The sequence below is a fragment of the Salvia miltiorrhiza genome, chromosome 6, assembly GCF_028751815.1.
Source record: "Salvia miltiorrhiza cultivar Shanhuang (shh) chromosome 6, IMPLAD_Smil_shh, whole genome shotgun sequence".
Taxonomy (NCBI): domain Eukaryota; kingdom Viridiplantae; phylum Streptophyta; class Magnoliopsida; order Lamiales; family Lamiaceae; genus Salvia; species Salvia miltiorrhiza.
In genome coordinates, this window is record NC_080392.1 from 22,673,553 (window position 1) to 22,692,088 (window position 18,536).

Below are 18,536 nucleotides of genomic sequence, written 5' to 3' on the forward strand. Positions count from 1 at the left end.
AACTGAAATAAAAGTGGCCCAGAAACTATAACCAAATTACCAACAGTAAATGAGCTGAAATGCAGTCCTTAAATCTTAATTAAATAAGGATTTTCAAAATGTGATCCTGGAATAGATATAGCAAAATAAACATAAAATAAATGTTAATAGCAACCAACATCAAACACTGCAGAAAGTTCTTGCAACATGCACCAACATAATAAAAGGTTATGCAACCTCCCAAATAGATGATGCATTTACATGGTAAGATTACGAAAATCTATATCTATATTATATATAAAAAGGCAGTTCTAACAACTATTTTTTACCGCCAAATTTTAAAAAATTAGTTTTTTTCTTTTCCAACTATAATCCCATATTTTCGGACACTCATCCAATTTATCCAAATACGGTTTAGTATCACAGCCCACTTTAAAAACATGATAGTACTTTACCAATTTCTTTTTTTTTCTTTCTAAAATGTGTATCTATTTCTTTTCTTTCTTTTTTCTCTCTCTTCTCCCATCAATTTTTATCACTATTTTTTATTTTTTTCTATATTTTAATTATTTTCTAAACATTGTCACATGATTTGATTTAAAAAAATATGTAATATGCATTTTAAATTTAATATAGTATAAAAATCGTGAAAATGAATTTAAAGCAAATAAGTTATGAAAAAAAATTAAAAATTAAAATATTTTATTTTCTCTCTTTATTAAAATTTTACAATTTTTCATTTATGTTTGTGTATGAAAATATTTATTTATTTATTATGATGTGTAATACTCGATAATAATAATGCATAATGCTAATTTTTATTATAGACTTTTTTTTACATTTATTTAATAACTTTAATTATCATTACGCTTTATACAAAGTTGAAAATTTATATTTTCAAGTTCAGGCTTTTATTAAGTAATTGACGTGGAATGTTTTAGTTTATTTTATTTTTAAAATATATTTTGTATTTATATATTTTAATTTTATTTAATATTTTTATTTATTTATTTAAATATATTATTTAATTTCAATGTTCGTCCTGTATCGCACGAATGGTTCGTGCTAGTTTACATAAAATAGAAGGAATCTAAATTGTCTTTTCCCCATTCAATATGAAAAATGGCAAAATAAATTCCTTCAACATTAAATCATATCAAATAGTTTCAGCGTGTCTGAAAATGATTTCTCACAGACAAGTTAACCACTTGCATAATAGCATCAAACAAAGATAAATGCTGCATTACATATGTTATATATCTCATGACCTTGAGATAACAATCAACAAGAAAAACGTGCATACACATGAATTCAATCCAATAATTAATTAGCTAGAGGGGGCGGGTGCGGGAGCGATACGATTCCAGTGCGGGGATACGGATTTTTCAAAAATGGTAGGGTGCGATTCGTGAAGGATACGCCTATGCTATATATATATATATATATATATATATATATATATGACCATTCAAATAACTAAATCACAACATAATTCAAAGTTCAAAGATCCAATTAAATCAAACAAAAATTCAATAATCAAAGAAAAAGAAAATAGCAATTAAATGAATTGGCCCAACACTTAATTAAGTGAAATTCGGCCCAATGACTATGGCCCAACACCCAAACCCTAATTCCCCCCTTTTCAACCCACGCCTCCCTCCCTCCTCTCAAATCTCTCTCTCTCGGCTCTCGACACCAAACCAGCGCCAGATCTCGGCTCTCTCCTCAAATCTCTCAAATCTCGGCTCTCTCAAATCTCTCAAATCTCGGCTCTCTCCTCACGCCAGATCCATCTCTCTCTCTCTCGCTCTCTCGGTTTCGCCGCCGCGGCTCCTCCTCCGACGAAGAACCGACAGTCGGCCCTCTCCCTCGCCCCCATCCTCCTCACGCCAGATCCATCTCTCTCTCTCTCGCTCTCTCGGTTTCGCCGCCGCGGCTCCTCCTCCGACGAAGAACCGACAGTCGGCCCTCTCCCTCGCCCCCATCCTCCTCTGTATCTCCCTCGCTACAGCCGGATTCGTGAGATTGGCGCACCCGATTCGCGAATCCGATTTTTTTTTTTTTTTTTTTTTGGGGGAATCGCCAGGTGGCGAATCCCGTGCGAATCGGACGCGAATCGCGCCCGCACCCGCCCCCCGCGCGAATCGGATACTGCACGGGGGTGATTTCCTGCGAATCCGTGCATTCCAGTTAATTAGTAATAATAACAAGTGTAAGCATGTTTACAAGACATTCAGGTACAACAACACTACGTACTTTTAGAAGACCCGGAACCCGCACTTTTACAAGATGAAAATGCTTATTTAGGTTTTTACAGCTTGACTACGACCAAGAAGAGCTCATACATACCTAGAACAAAAATTCAGAAATAGTAATATAAAATCATAGCATAAAATCAAAACCCTAAACTATTACAAACATAAATTCGCAGAAAGCCACAAAGTTAGGATTTTAAAATTATTCATACGTAGAACAGAGCAGCAGAGCATCATCGACAAAGTAATAACAGCAGCCCAATGAACGTAGAGCAGCGATGGATGTCGAGGGCAGAGGGGTTGGCAATGGGGAGGAGCCGACAGTCGAGGACAGAGGGCAGATGTGCAGCTGCAGCAGGGTTAGTGATGTCCAGGGCTAACCGGAACCAGGTGAACCGGTCTGTGGTCAATGGTTCGGACCCCAAACTGTTGACCACGGGCTAGAACCGTGAAACACCCGATTCGGTTCCGATCTTAAAAATCTAGAACCAAAAATCGGCGGTACCGTAGCTGGAAATCAAATCGTGGCTTAACCGTTGAAAATAGGCGATTTTTTTTTTTTAAAGTTCCAATTTTAAATTAGTTATTAGTGTAGTACTAGTAAAGTTGTTTAATAGGTTTCTCTCAAAACAAAAAAAAAAATTAATAGGTTTAGTTGACTTGTTCAATTTTGTAATTTGAAGATTGTAATTTATTTGTACATGTAAATTGTAATTTTGACGCACGATGAAGAATTCGAACCCATGATCTTAGATATTAACCTCCTACCGTTAGACCGACACACACAAACAGATGGTGTAGGGATAACTCAAAGCTCGTTGGAGAACGTTGGTTTTAAGACCCATGATTAGTTTAACGAGCTTTCACTACAAAATGCACCAACGCATAGGTAGCGTAGCTGCTGAGTAAAACAAGACCAAAAAAAAAAAAACCAACATACTATCAAAATCAATTACATTACTAATACTACAGTGAAATCAAAGTGGATAAGCCTTGTTTAGTTACTGTTAGGATGAGGCTAAATAAATACATTTAGGCGCCACGCCTCTCTCTCTCTCTCTCTCTCACACACACACACACACACACAACACACACACCCCCCCTCATCTAAGAAAACACCATACTTTACAATGCTATTAGCAAATAATCACTGACGATATCCGTCAGGAAGGGCGACAACCCTGTGGAACGGCACCACTCGTTGTGGTAAAGATCCATCCTCTTCATCGTCGTCGAATTCCACAACATAACTGCCAAGAGCCAAGAAACACAGTTTGGTGATTCAGAATCTCATGTCATCTGAAGAAGAAGATAATGTGAGGGAAAAGAAGAGGTGCAGAAACTACTTACTCATCAATTTTCCTCTACATAGTCAGAGATTTCACGAGCATCGGATTGTATGTGAAAAGCAGTAGGTTAGTTCACTCTGTTTTATAGGTAAATGTGATCAATTAGCAGCAACAAATACCTTACGAGACTGGCATACAGTTGCTTTATATAGTGCCGTGGTTTCTGGATAAACCGCCAAAACATGCCTTCCTGTAGGAAAGTCGGGGACGCTCGATAGATCGCTCCGTTTAGGGAAAGGTATGATATGTGACATGGGCAGCTTGTATTTTCTGATGAGCAGAAAACAGAAAACAGATATAGTACATGTCTCAAAACTCAATAACAAGATTCAACCAGTAAATTTTTTTACTAAAGAAATGCGATTTTGACTTCAATGGGCAAGAATTAGTCTGTGGCTAACCAAATGCAATTTTGACTTCATCACATGCAGTTGTTTGCATATGTATAAAATAGCTAATGCAAAATTAGTATGCAGAACCTATTACAACAACCAAATGATCACAGCTACGAACAGTTGACTCTTCTCATTTCATATATTAAAATCCTTATGTTGAAAGATTAAACAGCTATAATGCTATACAAATAATTTTATCATATACACATGCTAATCTATGCTCTAATACTAGTTGAGAAACTTATTAAGTGATCACATTTTACAATAAACTACTTATCTATATTTCCAGAAATTTCTGAAAAAAGGATGCACAGAATTTTAAGAATATCATTTTTCATGTCAAAATCAACAGGATCAGTGAGCCATTTTAATTCCAATACCAAGTAGAGAAATCCAAAATAAAACTAAAATAGTAACAATCTTGTCTGGAGATAAAAAATTAAAAGATGTTATGCAGAAATTTCCAATTGTCATGTAGAGTATAATATAGAAGGCATTTACCTCTGCACAGTACTCTCTTCATCTTCACCTGGGTCCTCGTCCAGCACTTCAAATCTACATATATTAAATTATGACATGCAAACAGAATATAAATTAATTTACTTTCTCAAAAATGCCAAACTTCGTTTGATTGATCCCAGTAACTTAATAGGAAGAGCTACTCATTAGAGTTGTCCAAAGCTGGGCACTTACTCTCTTGTTTCCTTGTCAAAATGGATTACTTTAACCACAAACCACTCATCCTTTCCAGAATTCTCTTGAGTGATCCTCGCTGCCACCTAAATCATGCGGAGGTAAGAATGCAAGAGACAAGCAAGATGAGGCAGTAGTAATACTCAGATGAAAATAGCAAGACTATAAAGGGCAATAATCCTCCAAAAACCATGAGGGAAATTGACAAGAAAATGAGGATTGAGAGTGTAAGCTGGGCACTTACTTGTTCGCCCTTCAAACTTGCCAAAGACTCAAGATGACTTCTCATTGAAGGAGAGAGCCTCGGGACTTCTGAATCAGCCTTTACCCTCTTCTTTTTCTGCTCACTACCTTCTGTGATCCATGAAGTTCTTAAGTTATATTCATGGGTATAGGATGAGTTAATGGACAAAAGAATATAAATATGATAGGTGAGTCGACAATTTAGATCCCATTTTTTTCAGCTATTCTTCCATTTGTAACACATTACATCAACATGTGTTGCCATAATTCATAAATAAATCACGCAACTTCCTTCAATAACTAGAACTGTTTCCCATGTTCTCTCTATTACACATATTTATTTCTTCTACCAATTGAAAAAAGTTAATGATATGCCTAGCTTTAGCTAACCAGTTACAGCTTCCGCAGTCATCAAATCTTGAATGAGAAAGAGATGCAAACAGTTACTCCCATTGAAGATTAATTTTTGGAAGGGTACAAACCTATCCGTCTCCGATGTTGTCCTTGAGTTCCAGAAGGCATTAATGCATCCAGTTGTCCTAACAATTGACTAGAAATACTGCAAGAACAATGATAAAGAGGACTGAGATATCTCGCATTTTTACATAAGTGGTTATTATCTGTACAAATTGAAACAAGTCACTACACATGGAGTGTTTTGTGTGTGAGTGCGCTAGGGAAGGAGGGCTTATAGCTGTGGAATACTCATATGAGATGAAGCTACTAAATTCAAAAGCGTCTTTGACTTAAAACCATTATGTTCATATGAAACTTTGGAAACTGAAACTACTAACCAGGGAAATAAGACATCACTGTACAATTCAAACGTACCTCACTTCACTCTCTGACAACTCTTTGGCTTGAACATATAACATCTTAAGCTTTGATAGTGAAGAATCACCCGGCTTTTCAACCACCTCCGGAGCTGCATGCATAAACAAAAAAATACAGAAAAGGTCAAAAAATGCTAAGTTACCGGATGATCAAATAATCAAGTAGATGAATCAAGATTTTTATCCCCCACACCGTGCAATCAAAGTCTATGGTAATAGTTCATCATTCTCTTCTACCGGATTATATGATAAAAAGTTGATATTCTTCTTCTTCTTCTATATTATCACAATTCATACCCATGTGTCCCTCTTATGCATTATGAGCTAAAATAAGGCATGAAATACACAACGAATCACACTGGAATCAGTCATTACATCAAGGGCTTTCTCTCAATGCTGGTGCTGCAACATAGAATTAGATAATGGGCATTTTCTAAACTATAATTCACTACTATGTAGAGCATAATTGGGTTCAGCACTAAAATTAATAATTTTCGACATGAACATGTACAAGCTTTGACATAATAACTCTCCCTTTCCTCAAAACCCACATCACTAACCCCATATTTTCAGTCCACAATAAGAACTGCTCATAACATTCGAAAATTCGTACGCTATTTACACAACATCAATTACGTAATCGTTTTCAAAAACAATTTTAAAAACAACCCGAGCTCTCAATCAAGATAAAACCTTCTCAGAACTCAACTCATTGCTTTATCAGACATCAAGCTCTCCCCTTAAACATGAAGCTCAACTTGAGCTAATCCGATAATCAAACAACAATTAAACAAAGCACACATAAAATAAAAAGTTAGATGTTTCACGCCTGAACTCATCATCAATCAGCTAATTATTCAAACCAATTCCAAAACACGCGAAATTAGTTAAAGATTTCGAACTAAACACCATTCTGAGCTTCTCTGCAACCCCACACATAATAAGCCAAAATTCACGAAACAGACAAACTCAACAAGTGTCAGCAACTTCCAATTCAAAAAAACCACGACAGTAATACAAACATACTTAGAATCATCATTAACTCGCACATTCCACGCTTAATTGTGCCAACCGTAATTTCTAATTAAAGACAAATCAGTAAAAAGGCAACCCGTAATTCTGATCAAAATTAACGGTCCAATCGAGAAATTAAAATATATATACATCAATAATGCAAAAATAATAACAATAATAATAACAATAATCAAAACGCCTACACGACTCACAAGATATGAGCTTCTTGTGCATCTTGTTGATCTCGAGAAGCACCTCCTCCTGCTCTTTCCTCAGCCGATCGAGCTCCTTCGAGTTTTCGAGGATTCCGGCAATGTCGGGCGACGACATCGTTCCGAGCCAACTCGGAGATCGCGCGAACTCAGCAGCTTCGACGGATTCAAGGACAGCAAGCAATCTGAAGAATTTCAGCTGCGAGTATTCATCTGCTCGAGGAATTCTGGAAATTATTTTTTTTAAAATTATTTTTAATTTAAGATGAGTATGAATTTTGGAGATTTCTTTTGGGGGTGTCTTAGTTTAGGAATTAAATTTAGAGGCAGGGTCAAACATGGAAGTGTAAGATGCGCTGCCACGTGGCGCGTCGCTTGACGTTGACTCATGAACCAGATGAAGCTGGCTTGGTGTTTTTGATCGACCACTGGGACACTGCATTTTCAAAATTCAAAGTTAATCCCTTCCTCCATAAAATATTTAACACATCGGGAACGATGCAAATTTTAGTAAAATACATGAGAAAAATTGTGAGTAAATTAGGGATCTCATTTTAAATGTTACTCCTTATGTTCCTCAAAAAATTACGTAAAAGAAAATGACACAAATTTTAATAAAATACAAGGGTAAATGTGTAGATTGGTTCCTTAAGTAAATCCCCTAAAGCGTTTAATCCCCATATACTCTTGGTACAAATACCTTCCCCATAGTCCAGAACAAGGGTACAACTAACTCTACATAACAGACGACTACTCACGCCGTTTCCTTCAATTTTTTTTAATATTAAATGGGGCCCACCACCAACGAATTCCAACGGTACTCTAATAAGATTTTAGGATTCAAATAGCAAGAACCCTAATTTGCGAATCCATCTTCCAGAAATTGAGAGAAATCAAAGAAGTCTTGTGGAATTAGGTTAGGGTTTATTCAGGATATTAGTTTTCGAGCTATATCATGAGTTCGAACTCAGATTTCCGGTCTGCGTCGTCGCGCGGTCACTGGCAGATGGAGAACAATTACGAGGTTAGGTATTGTCATTGCGAATTTGGAAGCAAGAGGTTGAAAGCTACGAGAATGACTTCATGGACGGACGACAACCCGGGGAGAAGGTTCTATGGGTGTAGAAATTGAAAGGTACATCACCTATGTTCATCACTCATTTGGTTGTTGTAAGTTGGTGGAAATAACGCAGATTTATACCTTTTGCAGGCCAAAAATTATGTTTTTTTTTATTGGTATGATGAACCAATGAATGAACGAGCTAGGGAAGTTATTAACCATTTAAAGAAGGAAAACATGAAGCTTGTAAAGATGCATGAAAGTTCGACCTCACCCATGGATTTGGAAGCCGAAATTGGTCATCTTTGGACAGAAATTGAAGGTTGGAAAGAAGAGACAAGGGCTATTAGAAGGAGAAGCAAATTTCTTTACATGTTTTTTATTGTATCTTGGCTTGTAATAATCAAGCTTGTTATAGCATTAAAGGAGTTATGTGTTGGTTGATTTATCATGGTTTTGTTTCAATGAATGAATGAATGAAATTTATTTTGTATTCAATCTTCCATCTTGATTTATATCTTCCATCAAAGCCTGAGATATTGAGCATTGTATTCTTAAATTCATAGGCAAAAAAATGTGTTCTTAAATCCAACCAAGTAATCCTGAAATGACATAACATTGTATTCTGAAATTCATGACCAACCAAAGATGTGTATCAATATCCACAAACTGTTTCAACAAAATTGAATTCCAAAAACCCAAAAAAAAGTTGTGATACACTTAAATTATTTGTCTTCAACCTAAAAACAAGCAAAATTCAATGCTAAATGCCATCTCAACTAGTGGTTGTAGATCCAATAATTGAAATGATATTTTTTCCTCTAGAACTTCTTCTCAGGATGGGTTCTTGATCCACAGATTCTGTCTTTCTTCTAGGTGCTTTAAATGGCTTCCTTTGATGATTATTTTCTTTCACTGTTAAGCTGCTTTCTCCTCTCTTCATCTTCTCCTTCCTTAGCTTTGCTTCATTAGGTATGAGGTATCTTGTGTTTGGGTCTGCATCAATTGGTGTGGCTTCATCTATCACCATTGATTGTGATCCTCCAGGCTGTGCAACCAACACAATATGTGGTTAGTTTAATGCTACAAATCAAATTCATTGTTATCAAGTAATGCACACAATCAAACTTACATTAAGTATTTGTTTTCCACTGTCAAGATTAACATAGAGCCCTACTCCAGCCACTGTCCCTCTTGAAGTAGAAGCCTCTGATTTGTTGCTTGCCTACATTCATGAAAGTTTAATAAAGTATGTGTAATAAACACAAAGATCAGTTTTTATGGTTAATAGAAGAAACCTTTTTAGGCTATTGTGGCCTTGTGGGCACTGGTCTTTCTTGTGGCTTGAACTTCTACAAATACTGCAATGTTGTGTCTTACCCTTTCTTGAAAGCTTGAACTTTAGTTTTGGCTCATTTGCATGAGGGCAGAGTACACCACTTAATTCCCACAACCTACTACATGTACATTTCTTGGTATCTACAAACACTATGTGTTTGTCTTCTCCATCACTAACTTCATAACCATAATCTCTGTTCCACAGTACATGACACTCCATCGATTCCTTCTTGTTTGACTCAAATAATTTCATTGCATTAGGACACCATTCAGTTTTCCAACGATTGACCACTGACTTCCTATCCTTTATCCAAGACATAACCATCATCCTAATATCTTCTAACATAGATATGATTGGCTTATGCTTAGCATCAGAAATACTTGAGTTAAAGGACTCATTGATGTTGTTGTCTACCATGTAGGTGCAACACCTAGAGCTTTGAAAAGCTCTACACCAATTCTCAGTTGGGTATTGAACAAGGTCCCGAGCTGCCTTCTTATTGATGTCTGAAATTTTGGCTAAGTTCATCTTGAATTCCATCGGGTAAGAGCTCCAGACTGCATTCCAGAACCTTTTCTTGAGCTCATCTCCCCCCCATTTCTTGCTCCAGTTTACATATATATGCCTTGCACACCACTTGTGCTCAGCAAGAGGTGTAACTACCCTCTAGCTTACAGATAATCTCCCTCTTCTCCCTTTTGCATTCACTACAAAAAAATATATCTGACACCGACGGAATTACCGATGAAAAATAATCCGTTGGTAATCACCGACGGAACAACGGCGGAATTCCGACGAAGATGTTTTCAAAATTTTACCGACGGAATAGCGGCAGAATTATTAGCGACGAAAAATAATTCGTCGTTAAATATTATTCATTATTTTTTAATTATTTTTTTAATTTACCGACGGAATAACGACGGAATTATTAGCGACGGAAAATAATCCGTCGTTAAATATTATTTATTATTTTTAATTTATTTTTTAATTATTTTTTTAAATTTGCCGACGGAATAGCGACGGAAAATATTCCGTCGTTAAATATTATTTATTTTTTATTTTTAATTTATTTTTAATTTATTTTTAATTTTTTAATTTTTAATTTTTTTATTTTTTATTTTTAATTAATAATCCGTCGGTAATTCCGTCGGTAAATATTATTAATCTTTTTTGTTATTTTTTTAAAATATTTTTATTACTTTTAATTAATATTCTAATTGTTAGGTCCGGAGGGTCTCGAATAGGTGTATGGGGGGGGGAATACACCTATGGGCTATTTTTCTCCTCTAAAACGGAGGGATCTCAAGATAGAGATCAAAACGAAACTTTACAAGCAAACTAAGACACTTGTTAACAGAAAGGAGTTTTGACCAAATAGGGTTGACGACTGATACTGAAAAACTCTTCAGTAAGGAGTTATCAGTTAAGTTACTGGAACTTAACTGATGCACGTAAAGGCTTCAGTCGAGTTTGCTAAAACAGAGATGATATCACTCTTCCTGACTATCAGATGATACATCAATCAGACTAATATCATACGCAGCGAAAATAACTTTGTTTCGTAATAGCCTCGGTTGAGCACGTTGTTAGTCTTAGGTTTATCTTTGCAGTTAATCAGAATTCAGTTTATCAAATGAAAGAACACAAGTAAGAATGTAAAATTGAAAGCTGTAAATAACACAGAGACTTTTACGTGGTTCGGAAAATACTTCCTACATCCACGGTCGGTTGATCAGACCAACAATCCACTCCGCAAGTGCTTAACTGGTGCACTGCAAACCGAACCGTGTGCTTGCCGGGTGCACACAACCGTACCACTGAAGATCCCACTCTTCAGTACCAACACTTCACTCGCGTTGGATTTCTCACTCCTAGCACAACCCGCGCTAGGATCTCACGGAGTCAGAGTACCTTCCTGAACTCCTTTACCACTCAAACACTCGATTCTATCTCTCGAAAGGAGGTTTGAAAACTTGCCAACTATACTTCAAATAACAAGTTCTTTGGAGCAAGTTTGACCTAGGCTTCTGGGTAAACAGAGGTTTGCCAAAGGTCTAAGAGAATGTATGTAATCAGCAGTGACTGATTTTTGGCTTTGGAATTCTCTTCTTCGATTCAAGCTTTGGGGAGGTTAAGCTTTTGGCTGAGAAACTATTGTGGCAGAGTTTCAGCTTATGTCGTTGAATCGGTGAAGATTGAAGTGATCCTCGAGCGCTATTTATAGGAGAGGTCTTGAATAGATCCGTTGGCGGAGAACGTCTTCAAGATTTTTTCCGTTGGAGAGCTTTTCGAATTTGGGATAAGGCTTCAATCTTCGAGGTTCTTTGTTTGGTGGGAACGGCTATGTTGAAGAGCATGAGATGTGACGTCTCTGATAAAGTAGCCACCAAATAGGAATGACCTCTGCAGAGAGGGATGATCCTGAGATCTATGCATTTAATGCGGCTGTACTTTTGGAGTACGTGGCTTCCTTTGAACGTTGGAAGTTCAGTCCGAGGAAGAATGTTTAACTGACACTTGACTTTAGTATCAGTCCGCTGAGTCCACGCGGCACGCATTAAGTAATCAGTTCCGAACTGATTCTTCAACTGATACTTCAATTGGTATCTTCAGTCTTCAGTCTTCAATCCTTCGTCCTTCAGTCTTCAGAGCCGCAAGCTAAACTAGAAACGAACTCTAACACTTGAGTTCAAACAGTTCTAGTCTATTACAATTAAGACCTATGGATTTTGGTATCATCAAAACAAGGATTAGGATATTCCATAAAGTTCCCAACAATTTTCCCATTTTTGATGATGCCAAAACCACACAGCAGTTCTAGACAAACAAAAAGACTGAACTCAGAGCACAAGTTCTAAAACAGGGTGAATACTATTCCCCCTTAACAATAGAACCTAAAAACTTATACTTAGAGTCAAGAACGCAACAATTCTGACACAGAACTAGGAGAAGACAGTAAAATATTAATCAGAGCCTGGACAAAGAGTCATTGTCTTCAGGTTGAGATCAAAAGAAGTTCTTTTTCATTATAAGTAAGACTGATAAGACATCAGTCGAGGTACAGAGCAAGACTTACATTGGAGTAAAAAGAAAAATAAAAACATCATGGGAAACCCATGGACTCCAGCAGTCTGCATCGCTGCGCCTTGAACTTCTTGATCTTCATCTTCTGTCTTCGTGTTCCTAAGCTTGTTCCACTCTCACTTGTTTTCCGTTGATTTGAGGTCTTTACTGGAACGTCATCCTTACAACTTCTGGTGATCCTTTTGCTTTACCATCTTTAGTCAAGAAAGAAGATGCAGGAAAAACCTTTGAGAAGGTTTCTCTCTAACTTCCTACTTTCCCCCTTTTTGGCAACATCAAAAAGAGAGCTGATGATGGAAGCTATGATCGGATGAGACTTCAACTCCGACTCTCAAGCACTCGTGGGAGGACTTGAGAAGAGGAAGGGTCCCGAGATGCAGAAGGAAGAGGACGCCAGTGGGGAGAGAGAGGGATGAGAAGGGAGATGGAGAAGTGAAGGAAATGAAAATCGAATCAGTGACTATCGTGAGGATAGACACTGTCGATGTTGCACCGGTTGACAACGAGCTCCTGCTCATTGCTGTTGCACCACACAGAAGCTTAACAAAAGGTGAGAAGCTCTATTGAGAAACAGGTGAAGTCCGTCTTCTTGAGACAGGTACTTCAAACCGTATGGTCCGGACATGAGGATGGAATACACTCGCTTCGCTGGATACAAGTGAGGGTAGAGCATGCTTTGACGTCAGAGAGACGTTGAGATCTAGTGGAAGGGTCCGGTGAAGACCAAGTATGTGCGCGTCATTCTTCCACTCCATGACTTTGCAGTTATTGAGTTCTCTTATTGTCGGAATAAATTTTTCTGCAACTTTGAAAAGATTGGAAATTTTTTCTCACAGTGAAGGCTGTGGAGAGTTGTTAGTTGATGCAGAAAATATGTGAAGATATCATGGTATAAATACACAAATTTTACCAAGTAAGAAGATGAAAAAGTTTTTTCGAAAATTGTGCCTAAAATATTTTTGAAGTAAAAATTCACGTCCGCTGTCACTACAGGGGACGGAAGCTTCAAAAAGGTGAGAGATATCATTGCATTATGTCATGTCAATGAGATTCTCAATAAATTTGATCACAGAGGCAAAAGGTTGAAAAGATTTTTAGAGAAGATCAGAACAAGTTCAATCAAATATGAATTTTTCCTTTTAAAAAGTACTTGTCCTTCTCGGATATTCCATTTTCCAACAACCAGTTAAAGTTTTTGAAAGAAACTGATCAGTTAGAGAAAGATTTTGAATTTAAAACACAAAGCTCTTAACTGAAGTAACTAATTTTAAATAGTAAGCTTTAAAAATACTTACTGATCGACTGATCATTGTAGTCAGTCGATACCACTTGATCTTGGTTGACTTATCAGGATGACTTCTCTTCAGATGAGCGCTTGTCTTTATTGCTTTCCACGTCAGCGGTCGTAGAACAGCAGTTGGTTGACCACCAGTCAGCATGATTGTTTGAGAAAATCTTCAAACACAGCTTCACTCTTCTGGGTTGATGAGGCCGATCCTTCCACACAGATCGTTGAACCTTTCTTCTGGAAGAGCCTTGGTCAGCAAGTCCGCTCTCTGAACAGCAGTTGGAATCCATTCTACAGAGATATCCTTCTTTTCGACGTGATCACGAATAAAGTGATGTCAAATGGCGATATGCTTGACTCTGGTGTGATGAACTGGATTCTGGGAGATTGCAATAGCACTGGAGCTGTCGCAATAGATTGGGACTTCCTTTTCGTCTATCCCATAGTCCTTCAACTGTTGGACTAACCATAGGAGTTGTGAACAGCAGCTTCCCGCAGCAACATATTCAGCTTCAGTTGTGGAGGTGGCGACTGAAGTCTGCTTCTTTGAAAACCATGAGATGAGCTTGTTGCCTAGGAATTGACAGGTTTCGGACGTTGATTTGCGATCAATTTTGCATGCTGCAAAATCTGAGTCTGAATATCCGGTGAGCTTGAAGTCGTCGTCAGCTGGGTACCACAATCCTAAATTGGGTGTGCCTTTGAGATATCGCAAAATTCGCTTTGCTGCATCCATATGAGCTTCCTTTGGATCTGACTGATATCTCGCACAAACTCCGACTGCATATGCGATATCTGGTCTGCTCACAGTCAAATACAGCAATGATCCAATGATTTCTCTATACTTGGTTGAAGATACAGATTTCTCTTATGATCCTGGATCAACTTTCCAGTTTGTATTCATTGGGATCTTGACTGATTTCATGTGCTGAATACCGAACTTGGCTATCAGTTCCTTGGCATACTTGGACTGATTGATCAGTATTCCTTCGCTGGTCTGCTTGACTTGCAATCCTAGAAAGAAATTCATTTCTCCCATCATGGACATCTGGAATTTGTTGGTCATGATATCATCGAACTTCTTGCACATGCGTTCGGATTTGGATCTGAAAATTATGTCATCTACATAAATCTGAACAAGTAGAAGATCTTCTCATTCTTTGAGGGTGAACAACATTCTGTCCACAGATCCTTTCTTGAAACCTTGTTCAACAAGATACTCAGAGAGAGTATCATACCATGCTCTTGGAGCTTGCTTCAATCCATAGAGCGCTTTCTTCAGCTTGTACACCTTTTCTGGTCCTGCAACCTCAAAGCCTGGAGGTTGTTCCACGTAGACTTCATCGGCGAGCACTCCATTGAGAAATGCACACTTCACATCCATTTGGTGTACCTTGAATCCTTTGTGAGCTGCGAAGGCTAAGAAGAGTCTGACTGCTTCCAATCTGGCAACTGGGGCAAACGTCTCATCGTAGTCGATACCTTCTTCTTGACTGTAACCTTTTGCTACAAGCCTTGCTTTATTTCTCACAACATTTCCTTCTTCGTCTTTCTTATTTTTGAAAATCCATTTCAAACCAATCACCTTTGCATCGTCTGGTCGATCCACAAGCTCCCAAACTGAATTCCGATTGAATTCATTAAGTTCTTCTTGCATTGCGATGACCCATTGAGTGGACTTCAGAGCTTCTTCGACATCCTTGGGCTCTGTAGATGATAAGAAATAGCTGAAATTTTTATCTTCATTGATGCAGTTCTGGTTGATATCAAAGACGAGGTTGCACATTGATCTTCGTGTCTTGACATCGTCTGATGGTTCTCCAATGATGTTCTCCTTTGAATGGAGTTCAAACCATCTTCGATACTTCTTGATCTCTTCTGGTGATGGTGGGGCTTCTTCAGTCAGAATGGTTCTGAAGTGTTGAGCACCTTCTGGAGCAGGGGAGTGTTGAGCTGGAGCTGTTTCGGCATGTTCAACTCGTTCTTCGGCAATTGGAGTTCCCCCTTGACTGATGCCATCTGCATTGGCTCCAGTATGAGCTTCAGACCTTTGGCTGATCTTCTGATACTGAAGCTTCTCATATCTTCATCTTTTCCTGGTCCCCACACCAAGACAGTAGAAGGTTCGGTGTTGTCGATTTCAGTCTTGGAAACTTCAGTGTTCTCAACACTTCTTTCAGTTTCCTGTTTCCTGAAATCATCTGTAGACTCATCAAAAACAACATGTGGTGTTTCTTCAACACAAAGAGTTTGAGAGTTAAACACTCGATAGGCTTTGCTGGATTGTTCTATTCCAGAGTATCGAACAAAAATTCCTGGATCAGCCTTGCTATTAAATGTGTTTAACCTCTTCTTATCATTGTTGTGGATGAAACACCTAGAACCGAAAGCATGAAAATATGCAATTGAAGGCTTCCTGTTCTTCCATAGCTCGTATGGAGTTTTTCCATGTCTTTGAGTGAGGAAGGAGCGATTTTGCATGTAGCATGCGTTGTTGACTGCTTCGGCCCAAAACTTCAAGAGGAGTTTTGATTCGGCTAGGATCGTCCTTGCTACTTCATTCAAAGACCTGTTTCTTCTTTCTGTAACTCCGTTCTGTTGAGGAGTCCTTGCTGCAGAAGTTTGATGACCGATTCCTTGTTCCTCACAATACTCACGAATGACAGTATTGAGGATTCAGTCCCACGATCTGATCTGATGCTGATGATGTTGACTTCCTTTTCAACGCTCAGTCTTCTCAGCAGCTTTGGCAATTCCAGCAGTGTCTCTCTCTTGTTGTAGAGAAAGATAACCCAAGTATATCATGAATAATCATCCACAACAACTAAGGTGTACTTTCTACCATTGTAGCTTCTTGGAGAGATTGGGCTAAACAGATCCATGTGAAATAGTTGAAGAATCCTTCCAGAGGAGTGTCCCGACTTTGACTTGAATGACGTCCTTGTCTGCTTTCCTCTTTGACATGTTTCACATTCTTGCTTATTCTGGAATACAATAGAAGACAAACCTTCTACCAGTTGATGTTTAGCAAGCTTGTTGATCGTCTTGAAGTTGAGGTGGTTGAGTCTCCTGTGCCACAGCCAGTTGAGCTCCGAGCTGCTTTTGTTGGTGAGACACGTTTCTGGAGGGCTGTCTTCCCATGAGACGATGTAGAGACTTCCTTGTCTGAATCCTTTCAGAACCACCTTTCTTTGATTGTTTCTAACAGTGAATTCATCCTTTTTGATCTTTACTGTGAAACCGCTGTCACAAAATTGACTCACAGACAACAAATTATGTTTAAGACCAGAAACAAAGCTAACATTACTGATACTGGCGTTACCCATGTCGAGCACACCATAGCCTTTTGTTTCTCCGATTGAGTTGTCTCCGAATGCAACTTTGGATCCAGCTTTCTCAACATACTGAGATAGATAATCTTTGTAGCCCGTCATGTGCTTCGAGCAGCCGCTTTCCAGATACCATGTTCTGATTGAAGCTTTAACTTCTTCATTCTTTTTATGTTTCCTGTTTTTGACCTGCAAGGAAGAGTTAATTTAGGTACCCAATCAAGATTTGGGTCCTTCAATGTTAGCTCGAGTTCCCTTTGGAACCCATATCTGCTTCCGAACTGGTCTTGCTGATCTCTTGCACTTTGCTGGTCGTCTGACTGAAGTAGTTGGCGCTTCAGTTGGCACATGAGCATTCTTCTGTTGACCTTTCCTTTTGAAGGCCTCACTCTTGTAGGAGTTCTGTCTGATGAGTTGTTGAGGTCTTCTTTGCTCGATGAAGTATCTTCCTTGAGATACTCGAGTCACTTCAGACTGATGGAGACTTGACTGATGTCGTGAGGCATGAGTCATCTGATGTCCGTCGTTTGTCGTAGTGGATGGCGTTTGGCTCGTCTGGACCCATCATTGCTTTGTCTCCATGGATGTTGTTCTTTCTGAAACTGAACTGATTTCAGTTTCTGACTGATGTTGTTATTCTTCCCCTTTGACTGGTGAGGAAGATTCTTCTTGATTCCTGATATTCCTTCCCCGATCTTTGACTGAAATCTGCTTTCCAGTCTTCTCAGTATGATGATTGATTGGGCATATTTTATACGTATATTTTGAATGTTTTTGGTGGATTTTAATGCATAGTTCCTGCTTATTATTATCTTTTGGAGTTAATTGTGGAACTAATAAATTATTTTAATGATTTTGATAGGTTTGGGAGAAAAGCTTCGATTTTTTAGAAGAGTTTTGAAAGTTGTGAAGCTGTAAAGAAAGAGCTGTGCGAACATCAGGGTAAAGATTTGATTTAGATTTGATTAGTGGTAAATTGTGGTTTAGATTTGATTAGTGGTAAATTGACACATCAGGGTCAAGGGAAAAACAGTCTTAATTCAATAATCCTGCGTCAGAGTTTATTGGTTTGAATCGGGTTTCTCTAGATATTAATGCTGTCGGCTCATTAAACCTATAGAGCGTCTCTTACGGTTGTCAGTCGATTAGGGTAGTAATTAGTGAAGCGTCTTCCTGGTTACCGAATAATTAAGGAGAAATAAGATCACGTCAAAAGCGTCTTCGGTGGTTATAACTGGTTTGCTTGCATAAATTAAAGTTATATTTACATCAATGATCGAAATAATTAAGTTAGGGTGGACTTAATTGATTGCTGGAATTCTTTATTAATTGTTACTCCCTCCGTCCGCCAAAAGTATTCCACTTTGGCCGGGCACGGAGTTTAATAAAATGTGTGATGATGTTGATGTAGTGGAGAAAGGGTCCCACCACTTTATGAGATGTGTGGTTGAGATTGAATTTGG

At 38.2% G+C, this 18,536-nt stretch overlaps 1 protein-coding gene across 4 annotated transcripts; it reads right to left on the reverse strand.

Annotated features, from left to right (window-relative positions):
* Window positions 1–3,171: 3,171 nt before the first annotated feature.
* Window positions 3,172–7,283, reverse strand: LOC130987532 (SAGA-associated factor 29 homolog A-like). Of its 4 annotated transcripts, none has more exons than XM_057911084.1 (9): window positions 6,965–7,283; window positions 5,746–5,839; window positions 5,397–5,473; window positions 4,916–5,022; window positions 4,672–4,757; window positions 4,480–4,533; window positions 3,703–3,853; window positions 3,585–3,598; window positions 3,172–3,484 (listed from the first exon to the last, which is right to left on the reverse strand). In XM_057911084.1, exons 1-9 carry the CDS (start codon window positions 7,089–7,091, stop codon window positions 3,382–3,384), a joined length of 813 nt encoding a protein of 270 aa, XP_057767067.1. In that variant the 5' UTR covers window positions 7,092–7,283; the 3' UTR covers window positions 3,172–3,381. The 4 variants fall into 4 exon arrangements, with proteins under 4 accessions (XP_057767067.1, XP_057767066.1, XP_057767069.1 ...); XM_057911083.1 differs by having other exon boundaries at window positions 4,916–5,025; XM_057911086.1 differs by having other exon boundaries at window positions 6,974–7,281.
* Window positions 7,284–18,536: the final 11,253 nt, after the last annotated feature.